The 15,199-nt window shown below is 36.3% G+C and overlaps 2 protein-coding genes and 1 long non-coding RNA gene across 8 annotated transcripts in view; 1 reads left to right on the forward strand and 2 right to left on the reverse strand.

Annotated features, from left to right (window-relative positions):
- Positions 1–11,049, reverse strand: part of LOC136997247 (atos homolog protein A-like) — a 73,615-nt gene extending 62,566 nt beyond the window's left edge. For 4 of the 6 annotated variants that reach the window (XM_067347766.1, XM_067347765.1, XM_067347767.1 and 1 more), the window contains exons 1-5: positions 10,916–11,049; positions 5,188–5,405; positions 4,519–4,730; positions 4,075–4,300; positions 20–158 (exon numbers count right to left, since the gene is read on the reverse strand). In XM_067347766.1, the coding sequence (XP_067203867.1) occupies positions 114–158; positions 4,075–4,300; positions 4,519–4,730; positions 5,188–5,403 (699 nt within the window). In that variant the 5' untranslated portion in view covers positions 5,404–5,405; positions 10,916–11,049 and the 3' untranslated portion in view covers positions 20–113. Of the gene's footprint in view, positions 1–19; positions 159–3,029; positions 4,301–4,518; positions 4,731–5,187; positions 5,406–5,888; positions 6,695–10,915 lie in introns of those variants that run through there. The other 2 variants (XM_067347763.1, XM_067347764.1) reach the window with 2 other exon arrangements.
- The window catches only part of LOC136997325 (transcription initiation factor TFIID subunit 7-like), a 297,656-nt gene that overhangs the window by 248,798 nt on the left and 33,659 nt on the right, over positions 1–15,199 (reverse strand). The gene's annotated exons all lie outside the window — the stretch shown is intronic.
- Positions 4,675–8,435, forward strand: LOC136997252 (uncharacterized). The gene is made up of 3 exons (XR_010888065.1): positions 4,675–4,782; positions 5,091–5,412; positions 7,299–8,435. It is a non-coding gene; the product is annotated as an uncharacterized lncRNA (long non-coding RNA).

Raw genomic sequence — 15,199 nt, forward strand, 5'->3', positions numbered from 1 at the left:
AAATAACCTTATTACTTACCGAATGTTTCGTTCGTCGCGCCGCCTCAGAATATATATTGAAATATCGCTGATAATCGCAATTGCGGCCGCCAATTGATGCTCCGTGCGGTCGATTACCTCTCAACATTTCCACATTTACTCAGACATGATATTGTACTCTGAAAGATATGAGAAAAACACGGAGCGATTACACCGCGATTCAGACTGGCAAAACTGACAATAGACTCTAGACGTGACGCAATCACTGAAGGTGAGAGTCTCACCGTGAGACAAACATTCACTGAGACAAACAAATACATAGCGCACTTTGTGCTACGTACGAAAGCAAACAGAGAGAATTTAAATGATACTAAACGTCTATCAATTTTCACGATGTATTAAATGAATTTCGTATAATCATATTAACTTTCACGATTTATATCAACATCTATATCTACATATATCAACAAATAAACTGGCGTTTGTTTTGAAATTTCATAACTACGATCAGGGGTGCCGATCGATATTTCATATTGCTTGTTACTTGATTTAGGCTGCGTTTTTAATATTTACTACCAGTACTGGCAATCTATAGTTTATGTTACGCTATAGGTTTCCAGCACGGACCTAAAGGACGGAGTGTTACTTGAAAAAGGTGAAGCACGTGTTCAGCCATATTTATATGGGCCACTGGTACTGCCATCTCTTAGTATTTCACAATACTTTGCTTGAATAATACATAATAGAATGATAATTAAATAAATCTAAAAAAATATTTAATCAAAAAATTAACAAAAATAAACAAAATTTAATAAAATATGAATTATAGATATTTATAACACATTTAATAAATATACATAAATAAGTATACAAAAATAAACATAATTTACTGTCCTGCAAATAATATTAATTTATTAAAATATTGTCTTTTGCTTACATTATTATCAGTTTGTTTTGCAATATAAAAGTACCGTGTTTTTACGTATTTTATTATAACACTTTTAATTAAATTAATTCTATGACATATTAAGAAGTTTTGATCATTTGAATGTGTTAATAATTCTTTAAATATATTTATCATATTTAAATTTGAAAGTACAGTTTGTGTAATACAGTGAACGGAATATTTCGAATTTGAAGTTATATTATTTTCTTTTATGGTAAATCTGATAGCCTTTTCCGTTTCAAGGCATATTTTTATTACACTACTTGAAGGATATGTTAAACCACCACGATCATCAAATAGATAGCAGCACTAATGGCCCATATAAATATGGCTGAAGGTGGTTTAGAAGTCAAATCCCCCCCCGCACCAGTGCTTCACTCCCCGCGTCCATAATATCCCATAATGCTCCGCCCTTCAAGTCCGTGGTTTCCAGCACTGCCCGTGCATCTTAGAACACAGCTTTAACATTTGCATATTTCATTGAATTCCCAAAATAAAGAATTTCGAAAGATCTCTCGATAATATCAATGTTTAAATCGTGTAAACCTTAATATAAAAAAAAAAAAAAAATGATATAAAACAATATCAATGAAATAGAATTTATTGAATGCTTCGTCGCATCGAACCGGAGCACAATAACAAACATCAGAATATCGCTATAATTAATTAATTAATCGCTATTTATATAATTTCACCATATTTATATCAGCACGTATAAACCTGCAAATATATGCATAATAAAATTTATCACGGGTTTATTTCCGATTACAAGTACCAATGTCTCACACAATTGCCCATAATTTCCATACTTACACTCTACATTCTTTGCACAAAAGATGTAAAAGTCATTCGATAATGCTTGATTATATACGATTTGAATGAGAAAATGATATAGAACTTCACTGGAATAAGACTTACCATGTCGTGCCAATGTGAAGCGAAATATGGCTATTCGTCACGAGAGCAAGCGCCAATTGATACTTCACGCGATCGTCCGTCATTCGATTCGACATCCTCGACGCTCGATTGCATGCGAAACATATTGCACAGGAACGATACGGATGACTACTCGAGAGAGATATGCACCGCAGTCAGTACCGGCGAGAAACGTAGTGCGAGGGAAGTGAAGACTACGTGAGTCAAACGACCAATGAACACGCGTTTTACGTTACATATAACGGCTAGCTGATTAAAATTTATAGAAGAAAGATGTTACTAATTATGTTTTTGTGAATTTTCTACGTGTGCCAAATAAGATTATTGCATTCAGATTCATTTTTACGATATTTACATAAACAGATATAAATCTGCACGTGCTTCACGTAGTGGGAAGACGCGGGACTAGCTTTCACTACATGAAGCATATGCAGATTTATACAAATTGATGTAAGTATTGCAAAAACTCAATCTGATTACAATTCGACACAAATTAAAAATCGAATGTTATTACTAACATTCTTCTTTTGTGAATTCAAGTTTAGATCTTTCTCATACGTAGCGCGAAGTGCGTGCTTATTTTTCACTTGATTCACGTAGTGACATCTTGAAATTCGTTACATCGCGTCGCGTCGTGTCTCTTTTGCGGTAATATTGCAGCGTAATTGTTTCGTATTTGTCCCTTTCGCGTCAGAAATATAGTATTGTATGAGAGTGAACGTTTAATTGACTGACAAATTGAATGACATATCAATTGCCGCCTGTGATCGCGATATTTCGACATATGTTACTTTGTCCCGACAAAAATATCCAAAGTACGTCGTACAAATGGCGACAATGTTCATATCGTTTTATTTAGTACGCACAATTGTAATTAGTCGCATTTTGTTCGATCGATTCTTTAATAGGTTCTTTAATCGATTCTTTCTTTTTTCAGATTACAGCGACAATGGCAACAGCTAAAGGAACAACGAGAATCTACAACAGCAAGGATCAATGAACGTGAGAAACAACATCAGCGAGAATCAATGGCGAGAATCAACGACGAGAATCAACGACAACGATGGCGAAGATTAACTACAGCGAGGAACGACAATGGCGAGGAACAGCGGCGACGACAAATCGGTGAGTAAAATTAATCATTATATCGATTGAGTGTGATTGTGCATTCACCTTATTCACAATTGCTTTATTCACAATTCAACTTATTCACGATTTTACATATTACATTTGCTGCCAATGTGACTATACATGTGACAATACATATTTATTTTATTCGCAATGACCTCATATTGTTATGTGATAAACATACATATTAGGTAAGTGCCCGGAAAAATAACGTTAAAGAGATTATAAATATCTTGCGTGCTTAATATCGATTTTTACTTTACTTCGCATTATAAATACCAATTTCAAGAAAATATATACCATGCGAAAGCATAGACTTTATAAACATTCTGCGTATGTAATATCTGATACAACTATCTGCTATCTCACTCTCTCTCTCTCTATCTTACTATATATCTATTCGACCATTCCGCCTAACCCTGTCAGCGCGATACATTATATCAACTTACACGCTCTCTACAGATATCACTTCCGCCGCCAGAATACTAAACATCAACCCATTTCGCTGGATCCCCAGGGAATCCTCGGGACTAAACCGATCTACTGAAATGTCAATGTTCCAGTAACCATCGATACATGTACAGTACAGGCATTCCGTTGAAAAATTGGTGCCTGCCGTAAAAATATTTATGGAACAAGCGTCTTCCCGCCTTAGAAGCGCGCCTCAAATGCGTCGAAAAAAAATCAAACTTAACTTAAATTTAAATTAGAATTTTTCTATTAACATAAGCTTTTTTAATTATTACATTATTTTATCTATTGATATTATAGAGAACATTAAATCTATTTTTTAATTTTATCGCGTAAATTTTTTTTTAATTTATTCCATTATTATGCAACAATTTTACGGTTCAATGAAAACTTTCTGTTTTAAATCGTTCTCGTAAATATAAAGATCGGAGTAAATAGCAGTCCATTCTGTAGAAATTTGCTGAACCGAGAGTTCGTGTAATGAAAATTATTTTTCAGAAAAATTCTTTTACACGGAACTTGAATTTTTGTATTGAATAATTAATTTATAACGTTTTGCATTAATAAATTTTCAACGTGACTTTATAATGTAATTTACACTTTTTTTTTCTTACTTTGATAGAATTTCCATCGTTGTTGCCAGCCAGAGGGAAGGTGTGCTCCACCGGCGGCTCGCGGAACTTGCTGAGATTGTCCTCGTTATGCGATATGATCCGGGTGGCTACGTAGCACGACTCCGCGCCGTTGCTGCGTGACCACCATGCTGCGACCTGGCTGAAGTGTAATCGCGAACGTACTGCGTATTGATATAAGCCTTGAAAATTCATCGATTCTGGACTCCTAGAAGAATTCAAATATATAGAAGAACAATGGAACAAAGACATATCTGCTTTCTAAATGAATTTATAAGTATGGAATTTATAACTTTTATAATCAGACAGGATAATCGGAAGATAATTTGAAACTAGAATTGAAACGCTACGCAAGCTTAATTTCTTAATCTTCTAAACTTTAGAACCACCTTACACCGAGTGTAAAATAAGGCTGGCGCAACTCACTTGCTCGGAACAACGCAGATGCACCAGTACTCCAATAACATTTCCGAAGTGCATTTCTGCCATTGCGAGATGGAGGGTGGAACAGGATAATTGTATGTGGATTTTGCCAAACCGCACGGACAGTCGCTGCACAAAACCACCTCCACGCACAAATAAGATCCGACAGCGAGGCGTTCTGTAATCTCCTCAATTAGCACCCGGTATCGATTGCACTTTGAGAAATGAAAGAAGACAAGATATTAGTGAAAGCAGTTTTGTAAAAAGGTAAAGAAGACATACAACATACATTGCTTTCGTCATAACTTTCGTGTAGAAAAAAATATATATTTTGATAATTTTTATTAAAATTAAAAAAACTATTAAAACACTATTATAATTTTGTCAGAAGTACACACAATATTAGATTTATTTAATACTGCTATTGCAAATTTTGCATTTATAATTTTTTTTTTTCGATAAATACATATGCACTGTTTAAATTATATAATTATTTTATTTTTACTACTTAATGTATTTGAACTTTTCGTTAATGACTATTTTACTACTGAACTTTTTATTATCGGATTATTAAGGTTTCTTCGACGGCTCTACACTCCACTGGGAAAGACGGCGCAAAAGTAGGTCGCCTAGGAACAACGGAGAGCAACGAGGGCACCATATGTTACTCACTAGATAGTTATTCTCCTCACACACGTGGTCGTTTGGAATCGCCTGCATAGGCGGTGCGCAATGTGGGCCCTCCTTGTAGCCACGCGGAGGACCCTGGATTCTCCCTTCGCACACAAGGACTCCAAGGGCTCGGAACACGCTAAGAACACCACCTCGGCCGCCAACCCCGTTCGGGCTGGAGGCACCACCTCCCGTCACTGCACCTAGGCAGTGCATACCTGTAATGTGAGAAGAACCAGGGTTTACAAATATTTCGGAAAAATGAAAACTTGTACTAACCGTTCATAAACCTGTAACACGTCAAAGTCCAGAGAAAGTTCAAAAGCAAATGAACGAAACAGAGGTGCAAGTTAAAAATTTAACTATCCAATTTTATTAGTTAGTTTCACTAGATAAATATTAAAATTTCAAATAAATTCTTATCAAGGGAAAACTAATTTTTACATAATTAAGATAAAGGAAACTAAGATAAGGGAAGAAAAGGGAATTGAGGCTTACAAAGAAAAAAAGATATACAAAAGAAGAGTACAAAGATAAATTTAAATTTCCAATAAGAACATGAATAACATTTATATAAGAAATTTATGTGTAAAACGACACGTGGAGTCAAAAGTATGAAAATTTCTTCATAGCACTGAATGAATAATTCTGGTCGAGGAAAAACCGCAGATGCTGACAGAAGGACAATACGAAATACTCGCCAGATTTGCAGCGGTGGGCTGCTTATAAATTTATCGTGATGAACCTCGAGTGCCGTTACGATTGTCGGAAGCTTATCGCAAAAGACGATATCAAAATCGTTTTCCACGATCTCGGAGTGCACATCGCACGAGCCAACGTGCTCGGGACGGCTCATAGGAGCCCCCCCTCCCCCGCTTGAATTTTTGTCGTCCCTTTAAATTTGTTGTTGTGTCACGTCCGCAGGACTGGTTGTAGCCCGCAACGCGTAGAGCACGTGATGAAAGAAAACAAGGTGCAGTTTGCGGCCCGGCTGTTGTGCGGCGGGTTACAGGTTTGCGAACGGTTAGTACAACGGTCGTCGGTAGGGCCAAGTTGCGGCATCGACGATTCGCACAAGTCTCGCTTGTGACAATCGCGCGAGGTAGACGTTTAATGCTTCTTAAGCGGCGGCGGCGGCAGCGGCGGCGGCGGCGACGACGACGACGACGACGCTACCGCAGCGCGTTTGAATAACGAAATGGAAACCTGCAACCTCAACGAGTTGGATTTCAATGCTATATATAAGGTGGCTCGAAACAGATAGATACGTCCTTTTAATAATACATTTTCTGAGTCTATAATCGACTTTTCCTCGACAAAAAAAGGACATCATGACAAGAAAATGAGCCTCGTTTCATGTGTCGTAAAGTCCACTTTCTCGTGTCTGCAACGTCGGGAATTAAAATTAAAAAAGATTATATCGATGCCTGTTATTGGTAGAAAGTACCTCGCAACATTCTTTTATAAGAGAATCAGCTGCTATACCTAATAATTAACGATACTTCATTACTTAACGACGTACACAACTTCTAATTGTAATATCAGTAACAAACGATAATGATATAGCATTACAAACGTACGATTTAATGAAGGGAAAATCTTTTACCTTTAAAACATAATGCAATTATAAACATAATGCAATTATAAACATAATGCAATTATAAACATAATGCAATTATAAGCTAGTACACGAGCGGAAACTCGAGGTCTCTTAATATCTACTCTCGCTATCCGCGTTACATCAGCAAAACGCACGTTCACCACGTCTGGTCTACTACGATTACTCGCAATTTTTAATTTTTCTCCAATTTTTGAATAGAAAATAAAAAACTACATAAATCACACGATATTTATGCAAAATTGGCTTCGCGATTACGCATGGAAGATTCCTGCTGCATAAATGTTTCATGAGTGATCGTATTCGCTGAGTGTATGATCGAGGAAACGCTGAATTTATGATTCATTTATGGGAGTGCCAATACTTTTGCCATTACTCTCTAACGAGAAAATAACTTTGCCGATATAATTACATTTTAATTGTACAATTGAATTAATGTAAATGAAATAATTTGATATCAAACAATTTATTAATTCGCAAAATTGTTTTACAGATGCATACGCAGGTGAACACGGGCGCTGCGATCTACAGACCGCGCCTGTGCACCCACGTGGAGGGGACGACGAGGAGTGGAGGAGACAACCGATGGCGTCGGTCAGCTGAGCGCACCGCTCACAGCTGGGCGCGCGCGACGCTGTCGCCGAACAGCTGATCGCGCTGTCAGAACATGGCGAGCCAGGCGCGCGTGGCGTGGATCGCAACGAGAAAATCATACCGTCCATTTTCAGCTCGTGCCGATCGCAGACCCATGCAATCTCAGGGCCGTATGGACTGAGAACGTATTTAACGCGTTCGCAGTCCGGTAAGCCACAATTATGAGTCAGAAATCCGCGAATCGACGCACGCGTTTCGACTCAGGAGAGTCTACATGACTGCGCCTCTAAATTACATTAAGATCGATCCCGCTTGAGTTGCCGAACAAAAGAACCATTATCCTTGTAAATTATCTCGCTTAGCGCGCGCGAGTGCGCGCATTCACGCTTGCGGATATGTACGGAGATATGTGTGAGGAAGACGTTAAAGGTCTTTCTAAAAAGGCTTTTTAAACATAATTATCGTCCTTTAGTTATTTCACTCGAGTAACTCGAACAGTAAAGGGCACACCACGCAGTTTGAAGAAAATAGAACATAACAGGAAGCCATGACTCACGCCTTCGCTATGGACACATGTAAAAGACGTATGCTAATTCTGCCATCTTTCTCTGTGTGTTCAATCCTCTTTAATTAACGTTTCTCTCTCTCTCTCCTGGAACCGCAAAGCGCTCGGAATAATTTGTAAAAAGAATACGGTATGCAACATTCCGTTTCAAGAACTCGTTTAAAATTTATTGAATCGAAAATTTCTTTGTAATTTCTCGCTCAATCCTTTCTTTCACTTTCTTCCTTCCGATCATGTTCAGTAAAAAAGAATATAATAACAAATAAAGTTTGTTTGTAAGATCGTGGTACCTATATATGTCGATCTTATTCGTTCTTCGACTGGCAAAGGAACGCTTTCAAGACTGCCCAGAAATAAACTCGCTCTTCCGGTAGGTTTGTAGCGTTTGCGAAACACGGCACTATCGACGAGAATATCATGCGTATTCGCAGCGCATATTTAACCCTACATAATAAAAAAACTTTATCACTATCGTTGAAGTTCTGGATCTTCAGTGCTAAATCGCGAAGTTATTTTTCATTAAGTACTTTTCGAGTTATGAGGCTTGTAAATTACAGTATTTTGACATAAAATACAAAATATCTTGTAAAACATTCAATTTTTGGGAATTTTACCTTAATACTTTTATGCATAAAATAATGAGACGAATCAATTGGTATAAAGAAAACACATTGGTTTTAAAAAAAAGTATGCAGTTGCATGTTGCAAACTACATATTTTTTCTTGAAAGCAACTATGTGTTTTCTTTATACCAATTGATTCGTCTCATTATTTTATGCATAAAAGTATTAAGGTAAGATTCCCAAAAATTGAATGTTTTACAAGATATTTTGTATTTTATGTCAAAATACTGTAACTTACAAGCTTCATAACTCGAAAAGTACTTAATAAAAAATAACTTGATTATAGTGTTTTAAAAGCTCTTGACGCCAGCTATTAGATTCTGGAATAAAAAGTAGGGTGTTCCATTTAAAAAAACAAAGTTGACCTCCATATAACCTTGGCACATATACCCTAGGTTAAACCAATGTCACCATCGGATGTCCCCCTCCAAACCCAATAACTTTTGTATAGAATATTTTTTATCTGACCATTTCCTGCGAAGTTAACAGGGGTGGTCAGTTAAAATGGGACACCCTGTATTGTATTAATTACTTTTACTTTCTATTTACATGTCGATAATAAAATTCTGAACTACAAATGTTAGAATTGCAAATGCGTATATCTCCTTATCCTTAATCCTCCTTATGATTAATGATCCTATTTCAGAACATGTAAAGCTGTTTTTCTTTCTCCAGCTTCACACGCTAAACAAACAAATATACTACAAATATTTCAAAATTACAAATATTTTAAACAGTAAAGACGAGCTTTTTAGAACTCATACAAAAGATTCGAATATATAATTTATATATTATTGGCACGCTTGAAATGTTTAAACAATTCAAAGTAAAAAAACGTTGAGTTTGGATATCTTAGATAGTTCGAATAATTTTGAAGCAAAAATAGTATGCATTGAAAATAGAAAACAAATCGCTTTAATAAAATTTTTTAATAAAATAAATTTGTTTTGAAATTTGTATAATTTTTCAAATAAATATTTGTTTAAAAGACGAATAAAAGCGCGCAGTAAGTATTTTTTAATACCTTAAGCCATGATATAAATAAAATTACCATAATTTAAAAGAATTAAACGTACAAGGTAAAGATTTTTTTTTATATCCAATCAATAAAGTGTGTATTTCACATAAGTTTTTTTTAATATTTGAATTATAATAATTTCCGAATATTTTATTCAATTTAAAATTTCCAAACACTACTTTTTATGAGATTTTCAATAAACAGATTTGATATTAAGCGGAAAATTAAACAAAAAGAAATCTACAATAAATTTTTGGACTCTTGAAGATTTTTCGTATATGCTGAATATGTATAATGTGCATGACAGAATTGTCAGAAGCTAATGTAGAAATAAATATTCTATATTTAGCGTTACAGTGGAATTTTATTTTTAACATTTTCTAAAATAACTATTTAAAGAATAATATCTTTAAAATGGTTACTTTTTTTGTATAAGTACGTTTAATTAAATATCGAAATCTAGGCAAGTCGAGCAACGCGCGCGTGACTCTGTTAAACGTGATTTTACGAGAGTCTAAAGTGTTATTGGGATATAAATTTGCCGGCCGATACGGCTGACAATCGTCCAGGAAAATGAGAATGATCTTTGGGGAAAATCCCTCAACGCAGAAATAAGAGCCTGTAGTGTGTTAAATTCTGACATTCTACATGATTTCGTGTATCTAAATTTTTAATTTGTATCATTTCTGAACTTCGTACTTTTCGTTATTTATGAGATTTTACTTGTTAATGTGTGCATATGTACCGATGTTACTAAAGTAATAAAACATGACAAAACATAACAATTTTATGAGCAGCCATAAATGCTGTTTTATATTATTAAATTCTTATCTCCATAAAATCTAAAAATTTCACTCATAACATCAACCTTACTAAATTATAAATTTCACTTATCCTGAATGCGTTTTAAAGTTATACTCCTTAATCTGTTCTAAGAGAATCAAATCAATTAAGATACAAATTACGCAAAAGAGTTCAACAAGTTTTACGAGCTTTTAGCATGATTGTAGGACGTTAAAGCTCAATGCGTTTATCGATGCTGTTCGATCGTCCCATCGGTCACTCAGTCAGTAGGGCAATCAGTCGTATCAATTAGCCAGTTAGCAGGCAATCGTTCGTCGTTTCGTGATATCTCGTCGTCGGTGGAGGTGAAGAGGTGGTCGAGCGTATTGATGTAGGCAGGCAGGCAAGTTTTTCAGTGCGACCGCGTTGAGCTGAAGTCGAGAGGAAAGCCCCGTATATCCCACATCAATCCCCATTCTCCTCCTTCGCACGTACACATCCCCCGCGTATATCCAACAGCTACCTACCTATCTGCAGCGCAGACCTATAATTTCCAGGCAGCACAGAGGCCTACACCCTGAGCCCGGAGCCGGGCGAGGACCCGTCAGCCGGAAGCGGAGAGCCAGGAGGGTGCGCGCGTGCGTGGATCAGTCGTCGTCAACGTCGACGTCGACATCGCCGTCAACGGCGATACGCCGGGCGGCGGGGAGGTAGGAGTCCTGTTTACAGGATAAAAGGATTTTCTCCGGTCGCTGCCTGTCAGTTTATCGTGGCGATACACGATCGACACATCCCATCGCACAGCGTAGTGTACGAGAGAACCACACGGTGCCACACACTACAGACAGCGCGTGCCACCCGAAAGCTCTCTCACCCTCGCGATTGTGCATCGCGCACGCGCCACGCGCCTATTGCTTATCTGCTCGCTCTCAACGCGATCGTCTCTACCCTCTTTTCACAGCTGCCGCTGCCGCTGCCGCCGCCGCTGTGTCTCCTCTTTTCGCTTCCTCTTTCTCTTCTCTGGTACAGAGAGAGGGCCTGCCTGTGTGCGCTGGTGTGATATCGCGTGTTTCCCGGTATCGTTCGGCATCAGGTGAGTCGCACGCTCTCGCGCTTTCCTTCCCGTCTATCCGTATACGTCCGTCCGCGGTGCATCATTTTTCGTTCATTCTCATCGAGTGTTGTCTGATAGACGTCTGCTCGTGAACGTGATGGCCACTCTCAAGAAATTATTAGTTCCGTTGTTTGAACTCGATGAGGTGAACCATCCGCCGAACACCGCTAAACAACGATAAAAAAATGTGTTTGTTTCGTTAAATCGACCACACCAGTAGCCAGCCTAAATCAAACTAAATATCAAGCCCATCGTACTCAATAATGAATCATTTACATTAATTAAGGGGAAACCTTACCAGTACTGTTCCCACTTACCAGCCATTGAACTTTTCCGTGTCATATTCTCCGCAGACGCCGTCGATATTGATCCTACGTATAGAGAAATTTTATTATATCATTAATTTAGGTCATTTAATTCCCATCATTTAATTGCCTGGATTGTTTCCATAAATATTAAAGTTAATTGAACCATTTACTGTCTCCTTTCGTGATCGCACCCTATCGTTTTCAATAAAATTCAAATTTATTCAATTCCATTTGTATTAACAAATATTTATGGAAATTATCCGCAAAGAATGGAATAAATCATACTGATAAGAAAATGTAACACTTTTAATTGTTATAAATGAATTAAAGAAATATTAACTCGCGCGTGTCGTAAATTAATATCAAGAAATTTAAAGATCGAGAAAAATTGTTTTTACTAATTGTAAGATTAAAACTTGACATAAAAATAAGCCCGTTCCATTACATTCAAAGATGAAACAAACTATTAAAAATGTACCAAGATTTACATTTAAACTTGACGTAAAAAAAAATATTATAGACATTAGAAAGAACATCTGTTTAGTATTCGTACCAATGCTATTTTTTCTGGCCATATCCTCGGCGGATGAAGTCTTGCGTCGCTCGACGCGCAAATTCGGGATCGTGAATGGTGGCACTTGCGTGATGTCATTATTGTATGGATGTCGATTTATACCGGAGCGGATAACGCTCATTAACGTCAATTCGTCGAAAATTTATGGGCCTACCAATTAGCCGCGGTAACGCTATTAAAATTCCACGGCGCGATGTTAATACTACGCGAGCGAGAAAGACAGAAAGAGAGAGAGAGAGAGAGAGAGAGAGAGAGGGAGGGAGATTGTTAAGATCTTTTCGTGACAGAAAGCGAAGTTGGCTGGAAGAAGGAAGGAAGGAAGGAAACGAAAGCAGCTCGAGCAAAGAACGCCTCCAGGAATCATATTTCCTGGACGGAAAATCCTCTGAGAAAGCGGAGAGGAGTCCAGGTTTGAGATGTACTGTCCTCCATCCTCCCGTCACTGTTCAGCTTCCATGCTACAACTCATTGACTCACTCATTCACTCACGTATTCATTCACTTTCTCCTTCCTTTCTCTTTCTCTCTCTCTCTTTCTCTCTCTCTCTTTTTCTTGTAATTACTGTATTAAATCGTCAAGATAGATGTTGAGCTATGCAAATTAATGCGGTGACAAGGCATGATTGCATTTTTCGGACGCTCAGATCAAGGGCATCGATGTGATCGATGCGGATCGCCGTCAATTATTCGCGCCTGGATGTTTGTAATCAGGGATCGGGAGACCGTATAATCCTTCTGTACGCGTCCGTACACAGTCGGAGATAGAACGCGAGTGAAATCCATACTGATTCTCAATCAGACCGTTTATCATGTGAGGCAATCGGTTGCGCAAATTTGCACGTTTTGTCAGCTGTACAAATACGCACGGTATATCCTTTTATATGCATATAGGAATCATTTAATATTAATAACATATTTCCATCGAATTAATTTTCAAAAATGTACAAACAACTTTTTCAATTTAAAATATATATTAATTTTTATGCAAGACTTCACAAATTGATACACCCAAATAGAGTAACGCATGAGTTATTCGTGTATTTTAAAATCGATAAATTTCGTGATTCCCCTTTAATATTCATATCCTATGCAACTATGCCTCGTCACCGCATTAATTTGCATAGCTCAACATCTATCTTAACGATTTAATACAGTGATTACAAGAAAAAAAAAGAGAGATATCTCTTTCCACAAAAAAGTGCAATATCTTAAATGTCAAAAACTAAATTGGAACAAAAACGGAGAATAGTGCGATTTTTCGATTTTGTACAAAGTGTATTTTTATTTCGAAAGACTCGTTCATTTTTCAAATCGTCGGTATTTGTGATGTATGTAAATGGTGAATGTCGCTCTCCAAATAAATAAGAATAAAAGAATCTCTCTTTTTCTTTCTCTCTTTCTTCCTTCACTATTCAATCTCCCATTTGAAGGGATTTTATTCGTGTATACATAAAATACTCGTTTTTGCATTATATATGTTGAAAAGCACGAAGCGGTTTTGTCCCCTCTATAACACGTCGTTGAATGTCAAAAGAAACATCTGAAGATTTCTTTCTTCATAAAATTATACAATTTGCTTATTTTCTAGTCTCTTTGTGAGTGTTTAATCACTGGTTTACGCAGCTGTAAGCAATTAATTTCCATATCTTGTTGCAAATATAAGAGACATTTTAATATTGAACATCCAAATTCCATGTTTATAAGATTATTTAACACTTTCTGCTGTGCAAAAGCGAGTTCGCAAATTAAGCCGCAGAGTTGAGTAAAGAAACTTCATCCGCACGTAATTTCAACGAAATTTTCGATGTTGATAATTAAAAAGTTGTTGCTGATGGGCTTCACATAGATTCAATTTCAAATTCAAAGAATCCGTGGGTATTTGAACATGCCGTAACGGTGCAGGGAAAAAATTTAATTAACCGCAAAGCACAAAGGCTTGGGATTAAACTTTCACAAAGAAAAAATCGATTGTAAATCACACAGTGCATCTTCTAGAAAATGAAATAAAACGAAATAAAAGAAATTTTACTTGAGTAAAATGAAACGCAAATACGACACTTCTATTTATATCATATCTACAAAAATAAGTTACATTTTATAATTTTTTTATGCAATAAATTACACAATAAATTGGAGAAAGCTTTAATTTCACGAAATCAAATACCTGACATTTATATATTGAGAACTATTTCCAAATTTTTGTATTTTTTCTCGCTCTGTCTTTTCTTTTTCTCTCTAAAAGTCTCTCTGTCTTGATGCATTTTACAATAACATCGAACGATACACATAACATATATTCTATTTAATGGATTATAATCTCTTTTAAGTTCTTTTTCCGATTGTTACAGCGTGAAAATAAAATAAACGTATGAAATTACACAGATTTAAAAGAATTGCAAATTTCAAAAATTTAATACAAATGATTGTAAAGCTTGAATCACTATCAACTCTTTGTACAATCTGTCCACTATTCTTTTCAATTTTTTAATTTTATTATTAAAATTTTATTATTAAAATATTAAATATTAAATATTAAATTTATTATTAAAATTTTAGTCTCCGCAATCGTGTCAAAGAAACCAAATAAGCAGAGATGCCGAAAGGTATTTCAATGTTTTTACTTTCCATTCTGCGCAAATTAAAGGTTATGATGTCACGGGATTAATTCCAATCGGTTTGTCTATTTTTCACGTCGTTACCAATCTATAAAATTTTTCCCACACAAAGTACGGGCTTAAAGGTTAATGTAAAATGTTTCAATGTAATTTCGATGAATTTGACTTTTCACATTTATAGAGAAAACCGAGACCCAGAAA

Source organism: Linepithema humile, chromosome 1, assembly GCF_040581485.1.
Source record: "Linepithema humile isolate Giens D197 chromosome 1, Lhum_UNIL_v1.0, whole genome shotgun sequence".
Taxonomy (NCBI): Eukaryota; Metazoa; Arthropoda; class Insecta; order Hymenoptera; family Formicidae; genus Linepithema; species Linepithema humile.